Raw genomic sequence first — 18,631 nt, forward strand, 5'->3', positions numbered from 1 at the left:
ATTTGTTCATCGCTAGCATCACATCAGGTTTTGATTTTTTTGTTTATTGACACCAACAACTCTTCAATTGAATTAATTTTTATACTCGTTTCCTTATTTTATTTGTGACATTCTTTCCTCAATAACAACAAGTCTCTCAATCACGTTGTTGATATTTCTACCAGACTGAGTAGCCAATATTGGAAGATATCTACATTTTTCATTGATTTTACCTTCTCTTTAAGAGCGCCAAATTGATTTCAATGTGCCTTTTCTAACTTAAATAAGTTTTTACAGTCCCCTTGATAAATGTTCTACATATTGGACATCTTCTAAGCATAGACGCACAGTTTACACAAGAAGCAAGATGACCACATGGAAGAAATACTATAGATACTGGTTCCTCTAGACATATCTTGCATGTTTGCTGATCTCTCAGATTCTGATTTTCTTCTTTCAAACTTGTGATTGATGCTAAAATAAGATATTTTGTATTGTTTTTACAAGATATAGTTTTTGATAATAACATAATGATATGTAAAGATTTGAAATAAATGTTTTCTAACTTTAAAGAAATATTTCGTTCGTTCGTAAATATTAGCTCCTCATTATTTAAATAATTTCAAATTTCAGATCAGAATCTATCTATAGATTGATAAATATATTTACTTTCTTGGAATAATTGTTTAAAATTGTCCACTGAACTGCATGTGTCCCCTGAAGTAGCATACCCATTTTCTGTTTCGTTTTTTTCTATTTGGAATACGGCTTCCATGAGTACGTTTGCAGTAATCTCTACAAAGTTACACAAAGTTATGCATGTTGCATAATACATATGGTTATATATTTAATGCTTGTAATATTGAATAATTTGGTTTGCTATTTTTGGACTAAGTATTTCCTGAGCCTTATTTATTTGTTTTGTTTGTTATAAAACTGGATGTATGTAATTATGCGTTTTCTTTTTTGGGTTGTCGTGTTATTGTTTTGACCTTGAATTATTATGTTTATGCTGTGTGTTATAGACACCTTGACACTATACTGCTCTCCAGGCCTGCTCCTATTTGAGAAGCGCTGAAACATTTTGCTATCAATATTTTTTAACTGCATGTTTGTTTTTTTGTATGTCGGTGTTTTTACTGTATACGTGCGTATGGTTAAGGGAAAATTCATGCGTGTTTTCGGTCTCCTTTTGTTTTGTTTTGATTTCAATGTAATAAACTAAGTCTCGTTTGGACTATTGTTACAGTAGCAGCATAGGCATGTTATTTATGATGGAAAAAAAAGTGTAATATCATTACCTGTCCGCCCTTCTAGCTGCAACAAACCGTAAGCTTTCTTTACCAGCGTCTTTTTAAATGCTAATTCTAAGACCGACTTAACAGCTTGGTGGCTGCTGAATTCATTATTCGTTGTTGCAGAATTTATCGGATCAATTACAAGATCTGGAGTTTGATTGGTTTCATCCTAGAAATAGAATTTATTCTTTTTGATGTACATGTACTTGAACTAAAACCTGATTACTTATATCTATATATATCGTCAAATGAATTAAAGCGAAGTAAAATTATAATAAAAAAATAACATTAAGGGTAACATTTTTTAAAAACATTACAGTAACTATATTAATTTGGCAACTCGAAGATTTTAAAAATATGCTCTACGCAGTATATAAGATAATAAGACAATTATAGAGCTTGTTTAAACCGGTGTCTGATAACGTCACGAATATAACTTCCTACACAAGTCAGTGACAAGTGCAATAGTTCTGTAAGTGTTACACTGTCACAAATAACAGTTTGATCTTAAAAATAGTTCTACATCGGCATTGATAACTAGAGGCTCTCAAGAGCCTGTGTCGCTCACCTGTATCTACTGTGGTATTGGAAATCATGTAAAACAGGGGTAAAACCGTAATAAATAGTATTATATACCACAATAATGACCGAGAATAAGTTTGGTTTATTTTTGTCTAGTAGTTAAATTAAAAGCAGGGATTGTAGTCTTACAATAGTTACTGAAGACCCCTTATCAATATTTAATTATATATAAATTAGTGTTTAAGTTGTGACTATTTGAAATTGTTTGAACAACTTTCCCTAAGACTTTTCTGTAAAACCCTTACGTGGTATGTTTAGCCATGGTGGTCATGTTGGTTGGGTTGCAGGTTCATCGGATGCGTTTTTAAATCAAAGTACCCTACAGTAGCTTAAGTGTAAAAGATTACAAATAAAATTAAAAACAATATAAAAAAAAAAGTTTCTATAAAGTTTAATAATTCCTTCATGAGTCAATTGACCGTTTTTGCCATCTTTACTTATTTGTAGATCTTACTTTGCTGAACACTATTGCTGTTTAAGTTTATCTCTATTTTTATAAATTTCACGATACTATCTAAAAACTGCATAAAAAGTCCTCATTATAACAAATTCTGGGGCTGCAACCCAACAACTGGTTGTTTGATTATTCTGATAATTTCAGGGCAGATAGATCTAAATCTGATGAACATTTTTACTGCTGTCATATTTACTCTAAATGCTTTAGTTTCAGAGACATAAGCCAAAAACTGAATTAAACCTCTATGCACTTGTTTAGCCATAACGGCCAAGTTGGTAGGCAGGCAGGTACGTCGTCGGATACGTTTGTTAAACAAGATATACCACAATGACAAAAAATTATTGTTGCTAGCAAGTGTGGTTGAATTTGACAAAATAGATTCAGAGAAGAAGATTATAGTTAAGGTTAACGGACGAAGACGACGGACGACGGACGCCAATTGATGAGAAAATATCACTTCTTTTAGGCCAGGTAAGCTAAAAATAAGATATCAACGTATTTGTGATCACTGAAGGGTAAAGATTTCATTCATTTTGTAGTTAAAACTATAGTTGAAATGAATGAAGCAAATTTAGATGTAGTTGTTTCGATTACACATATAAAGATAAACAACTCAAATAAGATCATTGAAAATAATATAATTTAATCATGTTATGTACTTTTTAGATATAAATTTACTTTTATATTATGTTTGGATATTATATTGAAATTATTTTCCTCCTCATTTTGGGCGCCGTAGGCGTGATTGGCAAATATAATATAATTTGTTTGTTTGTTTGTTTGTTTGGAGCGATACTTACTCCATGCACCGTGTACAATTTATATGAACTTCTCCACAATAACGTGTATACACATCAGAAACATCATTTTGAAAATTAAGTATCTGAAAATAGATTTCCATGATAAATTTCTAGACATATTCATAGTTATATGTAGGATGTGTAAAATAGTGTTATGCATATCAGATGGAGAGATACAATCTGGAATATTGATACCCCAATAGCCACATTACAAAGAGCATTTGTACATTTAAACTCATAAGTTAAAAACAAACTGACAACTATATGGCAAAAAAAACAACAAAAAACGAAAATCAACATTAAAATTATAACAAAACATAACCAAGACCATTAAAGACTGAGCAGCAAGAACACCACCGAACATCCCATGTGCTTTAGAAAGGAAAACAGATGTGCACTCGTCATTTTGTGTATGAACAAGGCTGTAAAAGAATGCAATCTTTACCCAAATAAAAGATTGATTTTACGAGGTTACTAAATAAAGGCAACAGTAGTATACCGCTGTTCAAAACTCATAAATCCATGGACAAAAAACAAAATCGGGGTGGCAAACTTAAACCGAGGGAAACGCATTATATATAAGAGGAAAACAACGACATAACAGTAAAATGTAACACACAGAAACGGACCGAACATCAGACAAAATCCCACGAGAATAACAAATATAACAATAAAACCAAATACACGAATTTCAAATTAATGTATCAAATACTAGGTTGTTTTCTATTAAAAGTCATTTTTTTATCGATTGATATTAAAAAAAAAAATGTCGTATGATTGCCAATAAAACAATTTTTCAACGCAGACCACAATGACACAGAAATTATTATAGATTACCATTTGGCCTTCAACAATAAGCAAGCTCATACCGCATAGTCAGCTATAAAGTGCCCCAAAATGACAAATGTAAAACAATTAAAACGAGAAAACTACATGTAACAGCCTTATTTATGCACAAAAAAACTAAAGATAACACATTAACAAACGCCAACCACTGAATTGCAGGCTCCTGACTTTCGAATGACACACACATATACATAATGTGACAGGGTAAGCGACATCCCAACCCTCCCCTAAACTATGACAGTGGTATAACAGTACAACATTAGAACGACGAACTATCAAAATTGGTTGAAAATGCCTTAACTCATCAGAAGGATACAAATATAAATACATCTAACAAACACACAAAGTGGACATTGCCGGGAATTTGTTTATTCCAACAATAAAATGCCACTAAGAACTGATATGAGAGTAATCGCAGTAACTGACAGCTAATTCAAAGCCACAAACAAAACAAAAATCATGTAACTAAGACTGGTTTAACACCCAAACACATTATTTAAAACTAGCCTTTAGTACTATACTAAACTTACAGTGGATGCAATTAGTATATTCCTGTTCCTTTGAATATCTTTAAAGTCAGAATCATTTCCTGCACACTGTCGCACAAAAGGACATTCTGGATACCAGTGGGCATGTTCTTCCCAGGGCTGGTCAACTGGTTCCCAGTTTCTTAATCCACCTCCACAGAAAAAACACCGATAAAGGTCTGATATCCCTATCGTAAATAAACAATCTTTTTAGAAATGGTTGCAAAACCGCAGACGACATCGAACGGAGTATTACATGTGTCTATAGGATTAGGTAATCGTCATTTTGATAGGCTATCGAAAACAATAGTTTTCACGAGAGAAGGCTTAATTTGGCTTTCCGAAGTGAGGTTTAAGGTCAAAAACACGTTACCAAACATTGGTGGCTTATTTTGCTCATTCGTGCAAAATGTCAAATTATACTTTTTAAAATCTGTGTTTATTAAATGAAACAATATCTATTGTAATCCAATCATTAAATTGATTACATCATCTTGCAAATTACTTTACCTGAATGTTAGCTTGATCGTTTACTTATATTGATTGCTGTATTGGGATATAAACAAAAGGAGATTTGGGGTAAACGTCAACAAGAAAGTCTTTCAACGACAGAAAAAAACCCAAAAAAGTCCACAGACAGCCACATTTGTCCTCAAATACAATTTAATGTCCGATAGGGTTCAATACTTGTTCCCATTTTTTGGTTTTGTACATAATCGACCTTCCATTTTATTTAAATTTGCAATACAAACTTGTATGCAGTTTAAGAAAATAAGACTGTATAAACCAGGAGTATTGCTGGTATGCTATGCATGATGATCTCCAATGTTTTGAAAATTATGTAAGGAAATTAAAATGTCCAGAAATGCTGAAAGAACTCATTTGCATAAAATACCACATCTTCTCGATTTTGATTTTATAAGTGTGGTTTATATGGTTTATGTAGGACAATGATTGTGTTTCCAGCAAGTAGAACCGGTTCTTATTATTGAGAATGACACTCTTTAACAATCATCAATTAAAAAAACGTGTAGGTTATACAATTGATTCTAATCTGTAATGGACAGCTCAGACATTTTAACATTATTAAAATGTTCATCTAAATCATTTAGGTACTATTAACTCTCGAAGAATAAGAAATTTTTAAATATTGTGTCAAGAAAATAAACGAAAATGTGTACTAGATCATTGAAAATGGACGTCATACTGAACTCCAAAACAAATAAATTTACTAAAATTAATGAAACATACAAGACCAACAAAGGCCAGATGCTCCTGACTTATGCCAGGCACAAACAATGCGACGGCGTTAAACGTGTTTTGTGAGATATCAACTATCCCCTATACCTCTAGCCAATGTAGAATAAACAAACACACTGAAATACGCACAGTTAAGCTCAGTTCAAAATAAGTCTAAATTAAACTGATTAAAAGATTATGAATGTCTTCTTCATATGGAAATCAAGCACAATCCCTTCCGTTGGGGTTTAGCATCATATCATCATAACCTATATGAGGAAAACATAACCCGTATCAGCCAACAAGTGGTTTTAGAACAAATATGTTTATTTTCGACGAAAAGACGCTATAAGTGAATCAATTTTAATAGCATAAATTGCCATCTTCAATGATCTGACAACAGTAAAGTAACTATATCCCTTCTGAATAAGTCTGTTCGGCGATTTTAGTTAGCTTTTGAGGTGAATGCCGACATTGTTGTGCTTTGTAAAGAATATTATCATAAAACATTGGATGTGAAATACCTTTATATTTACGAATAAGGTTTGTATGATTATTTTGCATGGTTTTATTGATATATAAAGACAAGGGGTCGGTATTTGAGTAAGGGGTGAAGTACAATATACAATTGAAAGAAAACATATTGAACACTTTCCACAATCATTTTTAAATACAAATTTTACATGTACCTGTGTAAAAGAACCCCGCTGAGGCCATATCTGCCGGAGACTGAGTCAGATGTACTGGCCAATTTGCAAAGGAATCAATCCGTGAGGATCCAATGGCGTATTTCGGATACTTTGGCGTTTCAGACTCTTCAGAAACTGATGGTAAAAGAAACATAACACAAATATGAAAACAACAAGGAACAGAGCAATTATATATCATAATCATATTTTATATATGCTTTAAAGTGATTTTTAAAAGCCCTTTGTGAAATATGAATATTCTTGGGTGAACAAATCTCCCTCAGCCACGGGAAATAAATATCTCTAGGCAACTTCCTTATTCAAAACGGTATAATTGCACTAACATCAATTGTTTTAATAAATGTAATTTCAATCGTATTACGATCTTTTCGTCTACGGCTGGTTTTTTTATAATTGTATTTAAAACTTTGTTATCCATATTCAGTTATTTGATATTTGCATAACTTCTTTTTTTTATAAATCTGGGCAATATTTTGTTATTATTTTTTCTAATCAATTTGATTACTGTTTGATTTTATGGGCGTTTTTCAATAACAGCGTGAATTTCAGACCTGAAAAAAAAATCATCTTGTCTAAAATTTTATTTCAAGAGTTATTTTGAATACCTCTATTATAGACCTGTTTGTAAACAAAAAGAACAATCTTAAATACTCCTCCAAATGATATTATTTTCATAATTTATGTACTGTTTCGTAGGGGACATGTGTCCACCTCTAAACATACATCTCATTGCAATTTTAAATGTCTCCTACAGACATTCCAGCTTGTTTATTTTGTATACTAGAAAGATCTCATTTTTTTCTGAATTGGAGAACCATTTTTTATCGATAAAGAGTAGCCAGTTCTTCATATATGAAGGTACATGTACAATAGATGTTACGTAATGGACATTTTGATACGCTTCGTAGTTTACAAAACCATTTCGTAGTAGACAAAAAGTTTCGCAGTTGACATGAACCCTTTTCTATGTTAAGAAAAACATACTGAAAATTACATGAAACTAACCTAATACTGATTGTATTCATCAAAGCACGTATTAAGCTGTACACTGATATTTTTTTCATAATTTAAAAATCAAATACTGAAGAAGATTTTACCAGTTTCGTAGTGGACATAAACAAAATTACGGTATCACTCTGGTCCATTTGATGTGCTAATTGTTGTTACCAACAACTTAACTGCCGTTATAAAAGCACCACCTCTTTTGTGAGACCCTTGTGTTTATATATCTTGCACACAAAATGGCATTGAATTTATAAAACTGTTAATTAGCAAAATTAAGTGACTTCGTTTCGTAGCAGACATTTTGTCAGGGACACACCTTCTAAAATATTTTTTTTTTGTCAAAAGCTATTAAAATATGTTGGCTTCAAACATACTTTTGAATTATAATAGAACTTATATTTATTTCTACCTCTTTTTAAAATATTTTAAAGTATGAATGTTGAACAGGCGGTCTAGGGACATGCCATTTTGGTAATTTTTGACCATTCAGGAATCAATTTCTTATCAATCCGTCTAAATAGACTGCATCTTTGCTGGAAAATGTTAAACCTAATTCAAAGCCTAATTCAAAGTACTGACTTCACCCGAAATTACTAACAAACACCAAACACATTTTTTTTAAAAGTGACTGGGACAAGAATCACGTTAATATTTGAAAACGCCCTTTTACATGTTATAATGTAACGGGTTGAAGATTTTAATCATTTCCGTATGAAATTTGTCACAAGAAATACACGTCCATTTTCTGACAAGAACATCGCAAGATTTCTGTCTTTGTATAGGTTTATGCTTGAAGTTAAAAGTATTACATTGAATGCAACAATAAATTGGTACACTGTTTTTTCAAACTTTTAATGCACACGGCATGCACAAATTTAGAAAATAACTTTTTGTAATAATTATATCAAATGCTTGAAATTACCTTGTAAGCTTACATAAATAATACATATAGATCCAACACTGCATCGAGTGTAATACGATATTTATCCACTCGAGACAGTTAAATTTAAAAATTTAAAACGCGGGGCTTACCGATCGCGAGCGTTTTAAATATTTAAAACTCAACTATCATGAGTGGAGAAATATCGTTTTACACGAGATTTGGTGGTGCAATCTGTTTCTCTAATGATTTTGAAACAATACGCAGGCAAACGTATTTCTTCTTTGCGACTGATCTGCCAACAGGTGTGTTCTTTTTATGTGACGTCATCAGGCATGGTCGCATTTTTTCAAGCCATCACAATAGGAAATGTAGAGGAAAACAAGACAATTCGACGTCATAATCGGATTTTAACCAATGAGGTCAAACAAACCACACGTTGGTTAAATTTTTTTATACAATGGGTGCAGAAAGGGATAAATTGATGAAGAATAAGAGAAACATTTTTATTGTATTAAGTGCAACAGCATTTTGAACTATTTTTTGAAATGGTATTGAAGTTTTGATTTTGCCACTTGATTATGGACTTTCCGTTTTAAATTTTTCTCGGAGTTCAGTATTTTTGCGATTGTACTTTTTACCATGTCGGATTGTAAAATACCAGTTCACAATCTTTATAGATCTAGTTGCCAATCAAATCACCAACAGATGCAGCCATGCAATTTACTAAACATAACACAAATTATGAGATGAAATCGAAAACATTTTTTAATTCAACATGATATTTATTAGTCTATGATTTGGATATTCAAAATGAAATTAAGTTGAATTAGTAAACGGTTAAAGACAATATTTGCATAAGAACTTGGTAATGCCTGAAATACACACAAACCGTTGAAAAAAGATAATTTCCGCCTTACGGAGCACCTGGGAAAAACTCCGGTTTTTGGTGGAACTGCATGTTGCTTTAAAATCGTTAGTTTTCTATGTTATATTTTGTATATAACTGTTGTTTTACTCTCAGTCATTTCATTTATTTAACATGACGTTGTTAGTTTACTTATTTTTTATTGTATGATTCTAAGTGTCCTTTAAATATCTTACGCCTCTCTCAATTTTTCTTTATAAAATAATTATTTCGTATGAGTGTTTGTGCATTTTTTTATACTAGTAATACCTTTAATTCTGAAATACATCAGAGATACTTAGTCTATAATACTTTACAGAAAATATATTATGATAATCTTAACAAATGTAACAATTGTTTTTCACCAGTTTGTTTAGGTTGAAATACCTGTTTAAAGATAACAACCATACCATTTCGATTTGGATATTTTTAATATTCTATATTTATTTGTACCTGGAGAATTTGTTTTTGTATAATTGATAGGACCTTCCCTTTGTTGATTTTCTCTTTCAGAAATATTTTGAATTTGTCTTTCTTCATTTGGTGGTGAGCCTTGTATAACAAGCCTGACACATAACTATCTATCTGTTCCGTCGAGTCTAAAAAAAAAAACACATCAATAACATATATATTTGATCATTATTGACAAGAGTATAAGATAATTCTGAAATAATCATTGCCAAGTGTTTCTCTATGTTTTAATACAATTTTGTGCAGAGTTACCTTTTTGAAAATATTTTTCCTCAGCATAATTTTCCTTTGCTAGTTTGAAATTATGTGTTTATCAAAGGATTATTATGTTTCTGCTTTTTCTTTGCGTTATTTGGAAAACGTATTTCCTCAAAACTATATTATGCACAAGTAAATGAATAACAGTCTTAAACAGTCCTTATGATATGAACACCATCATAATGCAGTACTATTCAGAACCAAACGCTTGCAGGTAAGTCAGTGCTGTTCAAGAGATTTTCGGATCAATAAGTGTTTTGCTAATTGTGTACATGTAAATTACATCCCAGTTCTTTGTTCTAACAGGGGTGATCTGAGCCGAATCACCCTTACCATATCACCCCAGTTTGAGTTTCTTTGTTATGCATGCTTTCCTTTGTTCTGTAACGTTTTGGCAGGAATGTCAAATCTATAAGAACTGTTTAAATAATCGTTTCAGATGAGTGTTTTACGGGTGGTGTTCAGATGTGTCAAATATATTAGGTTAAGATTTATACCTTATGTAAACATTTTTTAAATAATTTTAGTAGCTTTTAGACGATTTATAAAATAATTTGACTCTTAAATGGTTTACTTGCCGATTTACGATCAAATCACAAAATGTATGTGAATCGACTAATCATCTTTTGGTTTCAACTGAACACAACATAACACAAATCCTTAATCATGTCCACTTGATCAGATACACAATTTCAGAATGATTTCAACCGTTTAATAAAGTGTCAGAGATCTTATAGAAACTGGCGGATTTGTTGCACGAATAAGATACCTACTTTTTTTGATATTTTGTGAGGCAGTCCAAATGTTGCAACTTTTCTCCTCTGGTTATCTCTTTTCTCTGTTTGTATAGCTATTTGGAAGTTAAATCTTTATCTTAAGTGTTGCGCCCGTGATTGTGTATGTTTTACTTTGACTTTTATATTGTGTTTGATCTTCTCTGACTTCCTGTTTTAAAATGTATACTGCGTACTGAATATGCATGTTCCCTATTCAACTGTATGTTGACAAATGATAAATTCAATAAATGTTTACCTATACATATTTTTCATAAGAATTTTGAAGGAGTATTTATCTAATAAATATGTATGAAAACTGTTATTGCACTTAACACCACATGTTCATCTAATTTATTGATCATAAAATGAATTATTTGATCAGGTAGATAACTATAAATAAAAAGTGGTATAAAGCCACTACTACACATGCTACAGGAACTGATACTTGTTAATAAATACGTACATAGCTGTGGTAGGTGAACAGCTAGAATGAGTAGATGCCATATTAAAGTAAAATGCTGCATTAACGAAACGATCAATTATTGATATGTATAGTGTTTCTCTATCAACATAATAAACGAAGCATAACTTTGTAATCTCTTTAACAAAAAATACAATAAAAGCACACTTAACATTTTTACTTATTTGTATAAGTTTAGTATGATAATATACCAGTAAAGTATACAGTATAAACAAGTATAAAAGTAAAGTTTCAAACAAGAACACAAAAAATTTCATTTTATTATAGGTCAATAACAAAATAGTGAGAGATATAAATAACTAGCCACGCCAGAAGTATGTACCGAAATAGATTTAAACAGTTCAGGTTTAACATATAAAAAGAACTCATAGGTAAAACGCGTTATTTAGATGAAAAATAACGCCAGTACCACAATTTGTACCTCATGTAGTATTTGTGACATTGATACTGAATATTTACGAACAAGGCCTAGTATCTTTCGATGAAAACATTTTTCAAAAAGGACGAAACTTGTTACGTCATAATCCTGGTGCGTCAAATTTCTGCTCAGATACTGATGGTGTTTTATTAAGTTGGAGTAGCTGTTTTAAGTTATAGAATACCAAATGAGTTGGGAAATGTATAATCCAAATACAAATTAGGATCGAAGATTATATTCAGAATCGTTTCGCTTGTGATAGATTCAGGTACGTAATGATCACGTATGTCAATGTCAAATTGCTTTAAGAAATTCAATATGATTCATAAAAACGTACTATCAAATTAAATATCTATTGCGTAAATCTGTATGAAAAACAAGCGTACGTTTATTTACGTGACATCCTTAAAATATGTGTAGTACCTTAAAGATTGACATAAACATGATAAAGATGTAAGAAGATATCTGATTCCTTACTTCCGTAATGTAGATGTGTATATATATAACTCATAAAAGAGGGGGCCAATATACCAGAGGGACAGCCAAACTAATAGATAGAAAATAAACTGGCAACTCGATGGCCAAAAAAGACACAGACAAATAATATTATCTTACCTCTTATACATTTCTAGAAATATGATTGGTTTATACCTTATTGTTTTCGATTAAACGAATAAAAATATTGATATTGTGCACGTACTTAACTTTAAATAAACATGTAAATCAAAACAGATCAACAACCTCTTAGAACGAGATGAAGGTCACCCTTGTTGATAAAAGTATACATTACAGATTTTTAAATTCTATTTTGTTTACAAGTAAATTCGATCATGCGTCTATTTAAAAATCATTGTAACATAGTGTTTACAGATTAAAAAAAAAACGACTCTCAAATTTCAAATTGTTTGATTTCATTGCTGAGTAGAACCATAATAATTGCATTTTGTTCCCGATTTTCAACTTATTGTTTCTTCTTCTTCTTTCTTTTGATGATACATGCAAAGTAAATATAAAAATTGACAATGATCTTATCAAAATCTAAAATTGAGAATTGAAATGGGGAATTTGTCAAAGAGACAACAACCCGACCATAGAGCACACAAAAGCCAAAGGCCAACTAATGGGTCTTGAATGTAGCGAGAAACTCCCGCACCCGGAGGTGTCCTTCAGCTGGCACCTTCACACAGATGTATACGAATTATAATCAAGAAACTACAATTAAAAATCATACAAGACTGAAAAGGCATGAGGATCCTGACTTGGGACAGGCGCAAAATTGCGGCGGGGTTAAACATGTTTTTAGACTGATCTCAACCCTCCCCTATACCTCTAGCCAATGAAGAATAAAATAAACGAGCAACAATATACACAGTAAAACTCAAGAGAAGTCCGAGTCCGATGTCAGAATATGAAACTAAAGAAAGAAAACAAAATGACATTAATACATAAATAACAAAAGACTACTAGCAGTTACTGACATGCCAGCTCCAGACCTCAATTAAACTGATTGAAAGATTATATAAAAAAGAAGATGTGGTATGATTGCCAATGAGACAACTATCCACAAAAGACCAAAATGACACAAACATTAACAAGTATAGGTCACCGTACGGCTTTCAACAATGAGCAAAGCCCATACCGCATATAGTCAGCTATAAAAGGCCCCAATAAGACAATGTAAAACAATTCAAGTGAAAAAAACTAACGGCCTTATTTATGTAAAAAAAATGAACGAAAAACAAATATGTAACACATAAACAAACGACAACCAGTGAATTACAGGCTCCTGACTTGGGACAGGCACATACATAAATAATGTGGCGGTGTTAAACATATCTTTTTTTTTATCTTTAATTGAGCATTCACAAGGAAAATTCAAATCATGCAAGATATAAAACTGATATTGCTATACAAGTCTTAGAGGAGTTTACATACGCTTCGATATAGAAACCTATTATGTTATGAATTTTTGTTGTTGCATTTGACAAATAATTTTGAACGGACATAAGAGCAAATAGTTTTATTTAAAACAAGTGAAATTATATAAAATCAAAACATTATTACGAAAACTTTTCTTAAAATGTACATATAACAACATGTCACAACAATAAATCTCAATTCAAATATATGAACATTTACAAAAAGCATTTAATTTAGTCGATGAGACAACTCTTTATCTTAGTCACAATATGGATATTAAGTAAACCAATTATTATTTCATCAAATAAGTTTCCCCATTCAGTTGATACATGGATGCTGTCACAATAGTTTACAAGACGACATTTTACGTCTAAATGTTATACATGTGCATTGGTCAACATAAATGTACATTGAGTTAATAATGATACAATTATTCAAACTAACTGTACATAAGATATAACCAAAGCTGATAGTTATGACTAACAAAATAACAAATAATATCAATAAACAACAGCTTGTTTATCATTATACATAGTTTCTATGATAATTTATAATTGTACTTGATATGGGTTTCATCGCTTCCCGTTTCTTCCGTATTTACCATATAGTTTCAAGCAATACCGTAATTCCACCTTCTTATTATTGCACTTCAATATGAAAATAAGAATTGAACATTTCCCAAACAGTTATCAATTCATACATATCTTACAATAAAATACATCTCAGCACATTATAGCTTTTACAGTTCCTTTGATAAAAGCTCTGCAGATTGGACATCTTCTCAACGCTGGAGCACAATTAATACATGCAGCCATGTGACCACATGGGAGAAAAACAATGGCCACCGGCTCGTCCAAGCAAATCTTACAGGTTTGTTGATCTTTTAAATTCCTGTTTTCTTTCTCTAGATTCCTTATAGATACTGAAAGTAATAAAATATATTGAGATAGGCAAATGTCAGCTCTTATTAAACATTCTACTTATTATTTTTTCATGAATTTTAAAATTTCAGTTTTTGTAAGTTGTTTTTATATCTAATGGCGTCTCATTATTACATCTTACGGATATATTTGCTTTTGCATTTTTGTAAGTCTCATTTTTATCTTTCACGGATACTTATTAAGTAAATAAAATCATATTCAAAACAGTGTGGCTGTGGCCATTAATTGACGTCCTCAATTCATCCAATGACTGGGACATATTATGTGAACGTTTGTCTGTAGCGACACTGCTCACTACTTACTTATCATAGAATTTAAACTGTAGGGTCACCAAAGGTTCTTAACGCCTTTAATAATGAAATAATTCGAAAAATTAATCAGGAATAACCTTTATGTTTTGATTTATATTATAGATATAAATCATATAGCATCGTGTTATTCATGATTAATTTTTCGAATTACTTATTTATGATTTGAGAACCTTTGGTAACCCCACAGTTCAAGTGTCTTTCACAAGTACATAGTGAGCAGTGGTCGTTACAGACAAAAGTTCACATAATCTGTCCCAGTTAATGGGATAATTTAGGACGTCAATCAATGGCCACAGCCACACTGGTTTGCATATGATTTTACATATCAACCTACTCACATTCAAGCGTTGGGTCAATTTTCTCAATGTTTTCTGGTGTTTTGTTGGAAAGTTCTTTATCATCTGGTTCTTTCATTGGAATTGAATTAGGACAAGCAATTGCCTGGTCAGAGGTGGCATTGTGATTTTCACTCTCTGCTTTTTCATAAATGGTATCTAACAAAAGTGAAGCCGATATATCTGTAAAACAACAAAGATTCCTTTTCATTTTTATGCATATCAACAAAGCAGCAAACACATATCAACTGATACTAACGTGTTCTTGTATATGCTACACTCACAATGTTAGTAAATGGAAGTATACAGTAAATTAGTTTACTCTTTAATCGCACAATACAAATTCCGGTGTACAGACAACACTAAGCGATAAACGTGAACTAGAGGTTTGAATCTCCTGCAAGTGTTGCGAACGTGCGGTTTTAACCACAGCATTGTGTACATTTCAGTAACATGTTGAGGTGCACATTGTGGTCAACGTTTAAGTCATGTCGGTTTCATTCTATACCAAATTCAACGATTTGGATGGGAAAAAAAACGATACTTTTAAGCTCAATATTAAAATGGAAGACAAAAGAAACTCAATTTAGATAGTGCAGGAAAATATTGAATATATTTGTACTCTGTTTCTAAAGCTCGTCTAATAAATGATATAAGTTTCCAACACTAAACGAATACTGTTAAATAAATAAACAATGGAATAGATAGTTTTAAAAATAATTACTTAACAAGTTTTGGATCTGATCGATAACATTATGAGGCAGATAGAATTTGATTGTCTCTGTGAAATGTAAAAATGTAGATAAGGTACGGAGAGTAGAAGATATTTAACTACAGTACAGTATGGGTATCCAAACCACGAGTAAATGATTGCATCATGCTGACGTAATATATAAAACTAATTAGCATTTTGTACTTTTCTAGGAAGTTGAATTTGTAACATTTGGCAAGGGAAAGACAAAGTGATCGTCTAAAAAAGTTTTACATACCATGTATTCCGGATTCTTTCAATCGTGTATAAGCTGCCTTAACAACATTAGATTCGTATCCAAAGTCAAGAATGGTTTGTACTGCTGGGTTATTTTTGAAACCATTTATTCCAAGAGGAGATTTCTTTGGTTTGTTTTCTGCCAACTGTAACATTAAGAAAAAAGTAGCTGTATCTGAAGGAATACACCTCAGGAATGCAGCATCACACAACATACATACACATATAATTGATTTGATTTCTGTTTTTGTCATAAAGATATACTAGGCTAATATTTGTGTACGAACTCTTCAAGCTGATTTTTTTTATCTAGCTTATAATATATCAAAGTGTCGTAACAGAAAAGTCTAATTATCAATTTGTACTTACATTTTCAGTAATTTCCGGATTTTGTCCCTTTTGTACATCCTCAATAAACTTCTCACCCTTACATTGGATGACAAATGGACACTTAGGATACCATCGGGCATGCTCTGTCCAAGGCAAATCTCCTTCCTCCCATCGTCTCAAACCTCCTCCGCAAAAGAAGCATCTGCAGTGATCCTCGGTACCTAGATATATAATATTTAAAATTCATCAAAAGTTAAATTGTAAAATTGAAAAAAAAAATATCGGAAAGACAGCGCTAATTTGTTGAAAAAATACATACCTGCTCAATTAAAATAGCTTTAATCGTTTGAATTTTGAAGCTGCCTTTCCGTCTAACATCTCCAATTTCCTGGAAAAAAATCTCTAAGAAATGATTTTTTAAAAATTTATATATGTTTCTATAACTTTTATTTTGAAGTAAGCTTAACTTGTCTAATATCTGAATCATCATGCAAATATCAATATGCAGAACTGAATCATAAAAATTCGAACTACATTACTACTTATAATAATTTGTACACTCAATTGACAGTTAATTACCGGTATAAAAGAAACCTGCATTTACCAAATCCTCTGGTGTTTAGAACAAGTCAGAAGGCCAGTTAGTAAATGATGAAAATCGAGTTGTCTTTATAGCATATTTAGGATATTTTGGTTTTTCAAGACAAATACCGATGTTCATTGGTGCTGAAATTGAAGCCGAAGATCGCGCCGAATTTATAACCGTTGGTGTCAATGTTCGTTGTGGGACAACATTTGTATCCGGTATGCGAATAAGACCAGTTGTGTTGTTTCTAGAGTACATGTTTTGCGTCTGGTTTGTACCTATATGTGATGAAATGGCTTCACTGCTTTCCCTCTGCCTGTCAGATACATTATTTACTAGGTTTTCGGATATTTCACTATTTCGAGTTGACGTTATATTCCTCTCAACTGTAACAATATGTTCATGATTTCTGTCAACTGGGGCAGTATTATTTTCATTATTCCTGTCAACTGTAAACGTATTATCATGATTAGCCCTTGCTTCATTTGCACCTTGTTCCCCTACAAATTCACAATGTTTATCACTGACAACTGATAAATTTTTAGTATCTGCTGCGTTTCCACACGCTCCAGCAGAGGAATGAGCTCCGTCACATGCAGGAATAGTCACATGATTTTGTTTTGACGTAGCACTTAAATGTTTTATGACAAAGGGACATTCTGGTGTCTTTCCCTTATGGATTTCTTTTGGGTCGTCTGTTGATTTCCAGTGTTTATGTTTCGATTTACAAAAATAACAGATAACTTCGTCTCCATTTCCGTTATAGTAATATCCAGCTTTGGCCAGCTTTATTACTGAAATATTTGTGTTTGGATAAGATGCAAAACTTGACAATCTACACCACTCAAATTGCATAGATTCGTTCAAATAACTGGATTGTTTTGATTTTTGTTGATCTACAAATTTGTTGTATTCCTCAGGGTCTAATAGGTACGTCTTCAAAAACGTTTTTGGGTAAAAATGAAATGGTCTCACAAATCTGTTTAGCCATGCTTTACATTTCGGCATGTAATAATCTCTTTTTGACTTAAGTGTCATCCATGACATTTTATTACGATGATCATGAAACAAACTGTTACTATCCGTATGTTTTTTGAATATATTCATGAACTCACTTTGAAGTGTTTGGACAATAGTCATGACACAAGAAATTATTGTAACAAGCACGACATAGTTTGATTTTGTTGTCTTTTGTTTAATGACATTATTCCTCGTATTAGTTGGGATTGAGGTTTGCGACTTCTCGTCATCAGTACACTGAACATGTCCGGCATTGGACTTGTCCTCTTCTTGGTATATAGCATCACATTCCTGCGTTGTTTCCATGATTTCATCATCCGTTGGTATAGCCATGACTAAGTTTAACTTTAATGTCCAATTCACTACGTTGTTTGTAAAATAAAGTCGGTAAATGGTTATGTTTGGAATGTATGTTATATAAATAATATTAAAACATGCCTAGAGAGATACTACCAAATCGTGTCTAATGTTTATCACACATGATCTTTTTGATATGGTTTGAAAACAACTTACATTTACATGTAACTTAGTTACATGCTTACAAAGGCGTTCAATATAAATATTGC

General features: G+C 31.8%; 2 protein-coding genes across 2 annotated transcripts; both read right to left on the reverse strand.

The window, feature by feature from the left end:
* Positions 1-253: 253 nt before the first annotated feature.
* LOC134725484 (baculoviral IAP repeat-containing protein 2-like) lies at positions 254-5,186 on the reverse strand. Its single transcript, XM_063589375.1, has 4 exons — positions 5,177-5,186; positions 4,493-4,677; positions 1,281-1,446; positions 254-453 (listed from the first exon to the last, which is right to left on the reverse strand). The coding sequence occupies exons 1-4, from the start codon at positions 5,184-5,186 to the stop codon at positions 254-256; spliced, it is 561 nt and encodes a 186-aa protein (XP_063445445.1).
* Positions 5,187-13,639: 8,453 nt separating this feature from the next.
* Positions 13,640-18,398, reverse strand: LOC134725548 (putative inhibitor of apoptosis). Its single transcript, XM_063589503.1, has 5 exons — positions 17,324-18,398; positions 16,499-16,680; positions 16,131-16,275; positions 15,145-15,324; positions 13,640-14,476 (listed from the first exon to the last, which is right to left on the reverse strand). Exons 1-5 carry the CDS (start codon positions 18,396-18,398, stop codon positions 14,277-14,279), a joined length of 1,782 nt encoding a protein of 593 aa, XP_063445573.1. The 3' UTR covers positions 13,640-14,276.
* Between the last annotated feature and the right edge of the window lie 233 nt (positions 18,399-18,631).

The sequence above is a fragment of the Mytilus trossulus genome, chromosome 1 (assembly GCF_036588685.1).
Source record: "Mytilus trossulus isolate FHL-02 chromosome 1, PNRI_Mtr1.1.1.hap1, whole genome shotgun sequence".
Lineage (NCBI taxonomy): Eukaryota > Metazoa > Mollusca > Bivalvia > Mytilida > Mytilidae > Mytilus > Mytilus trossulus.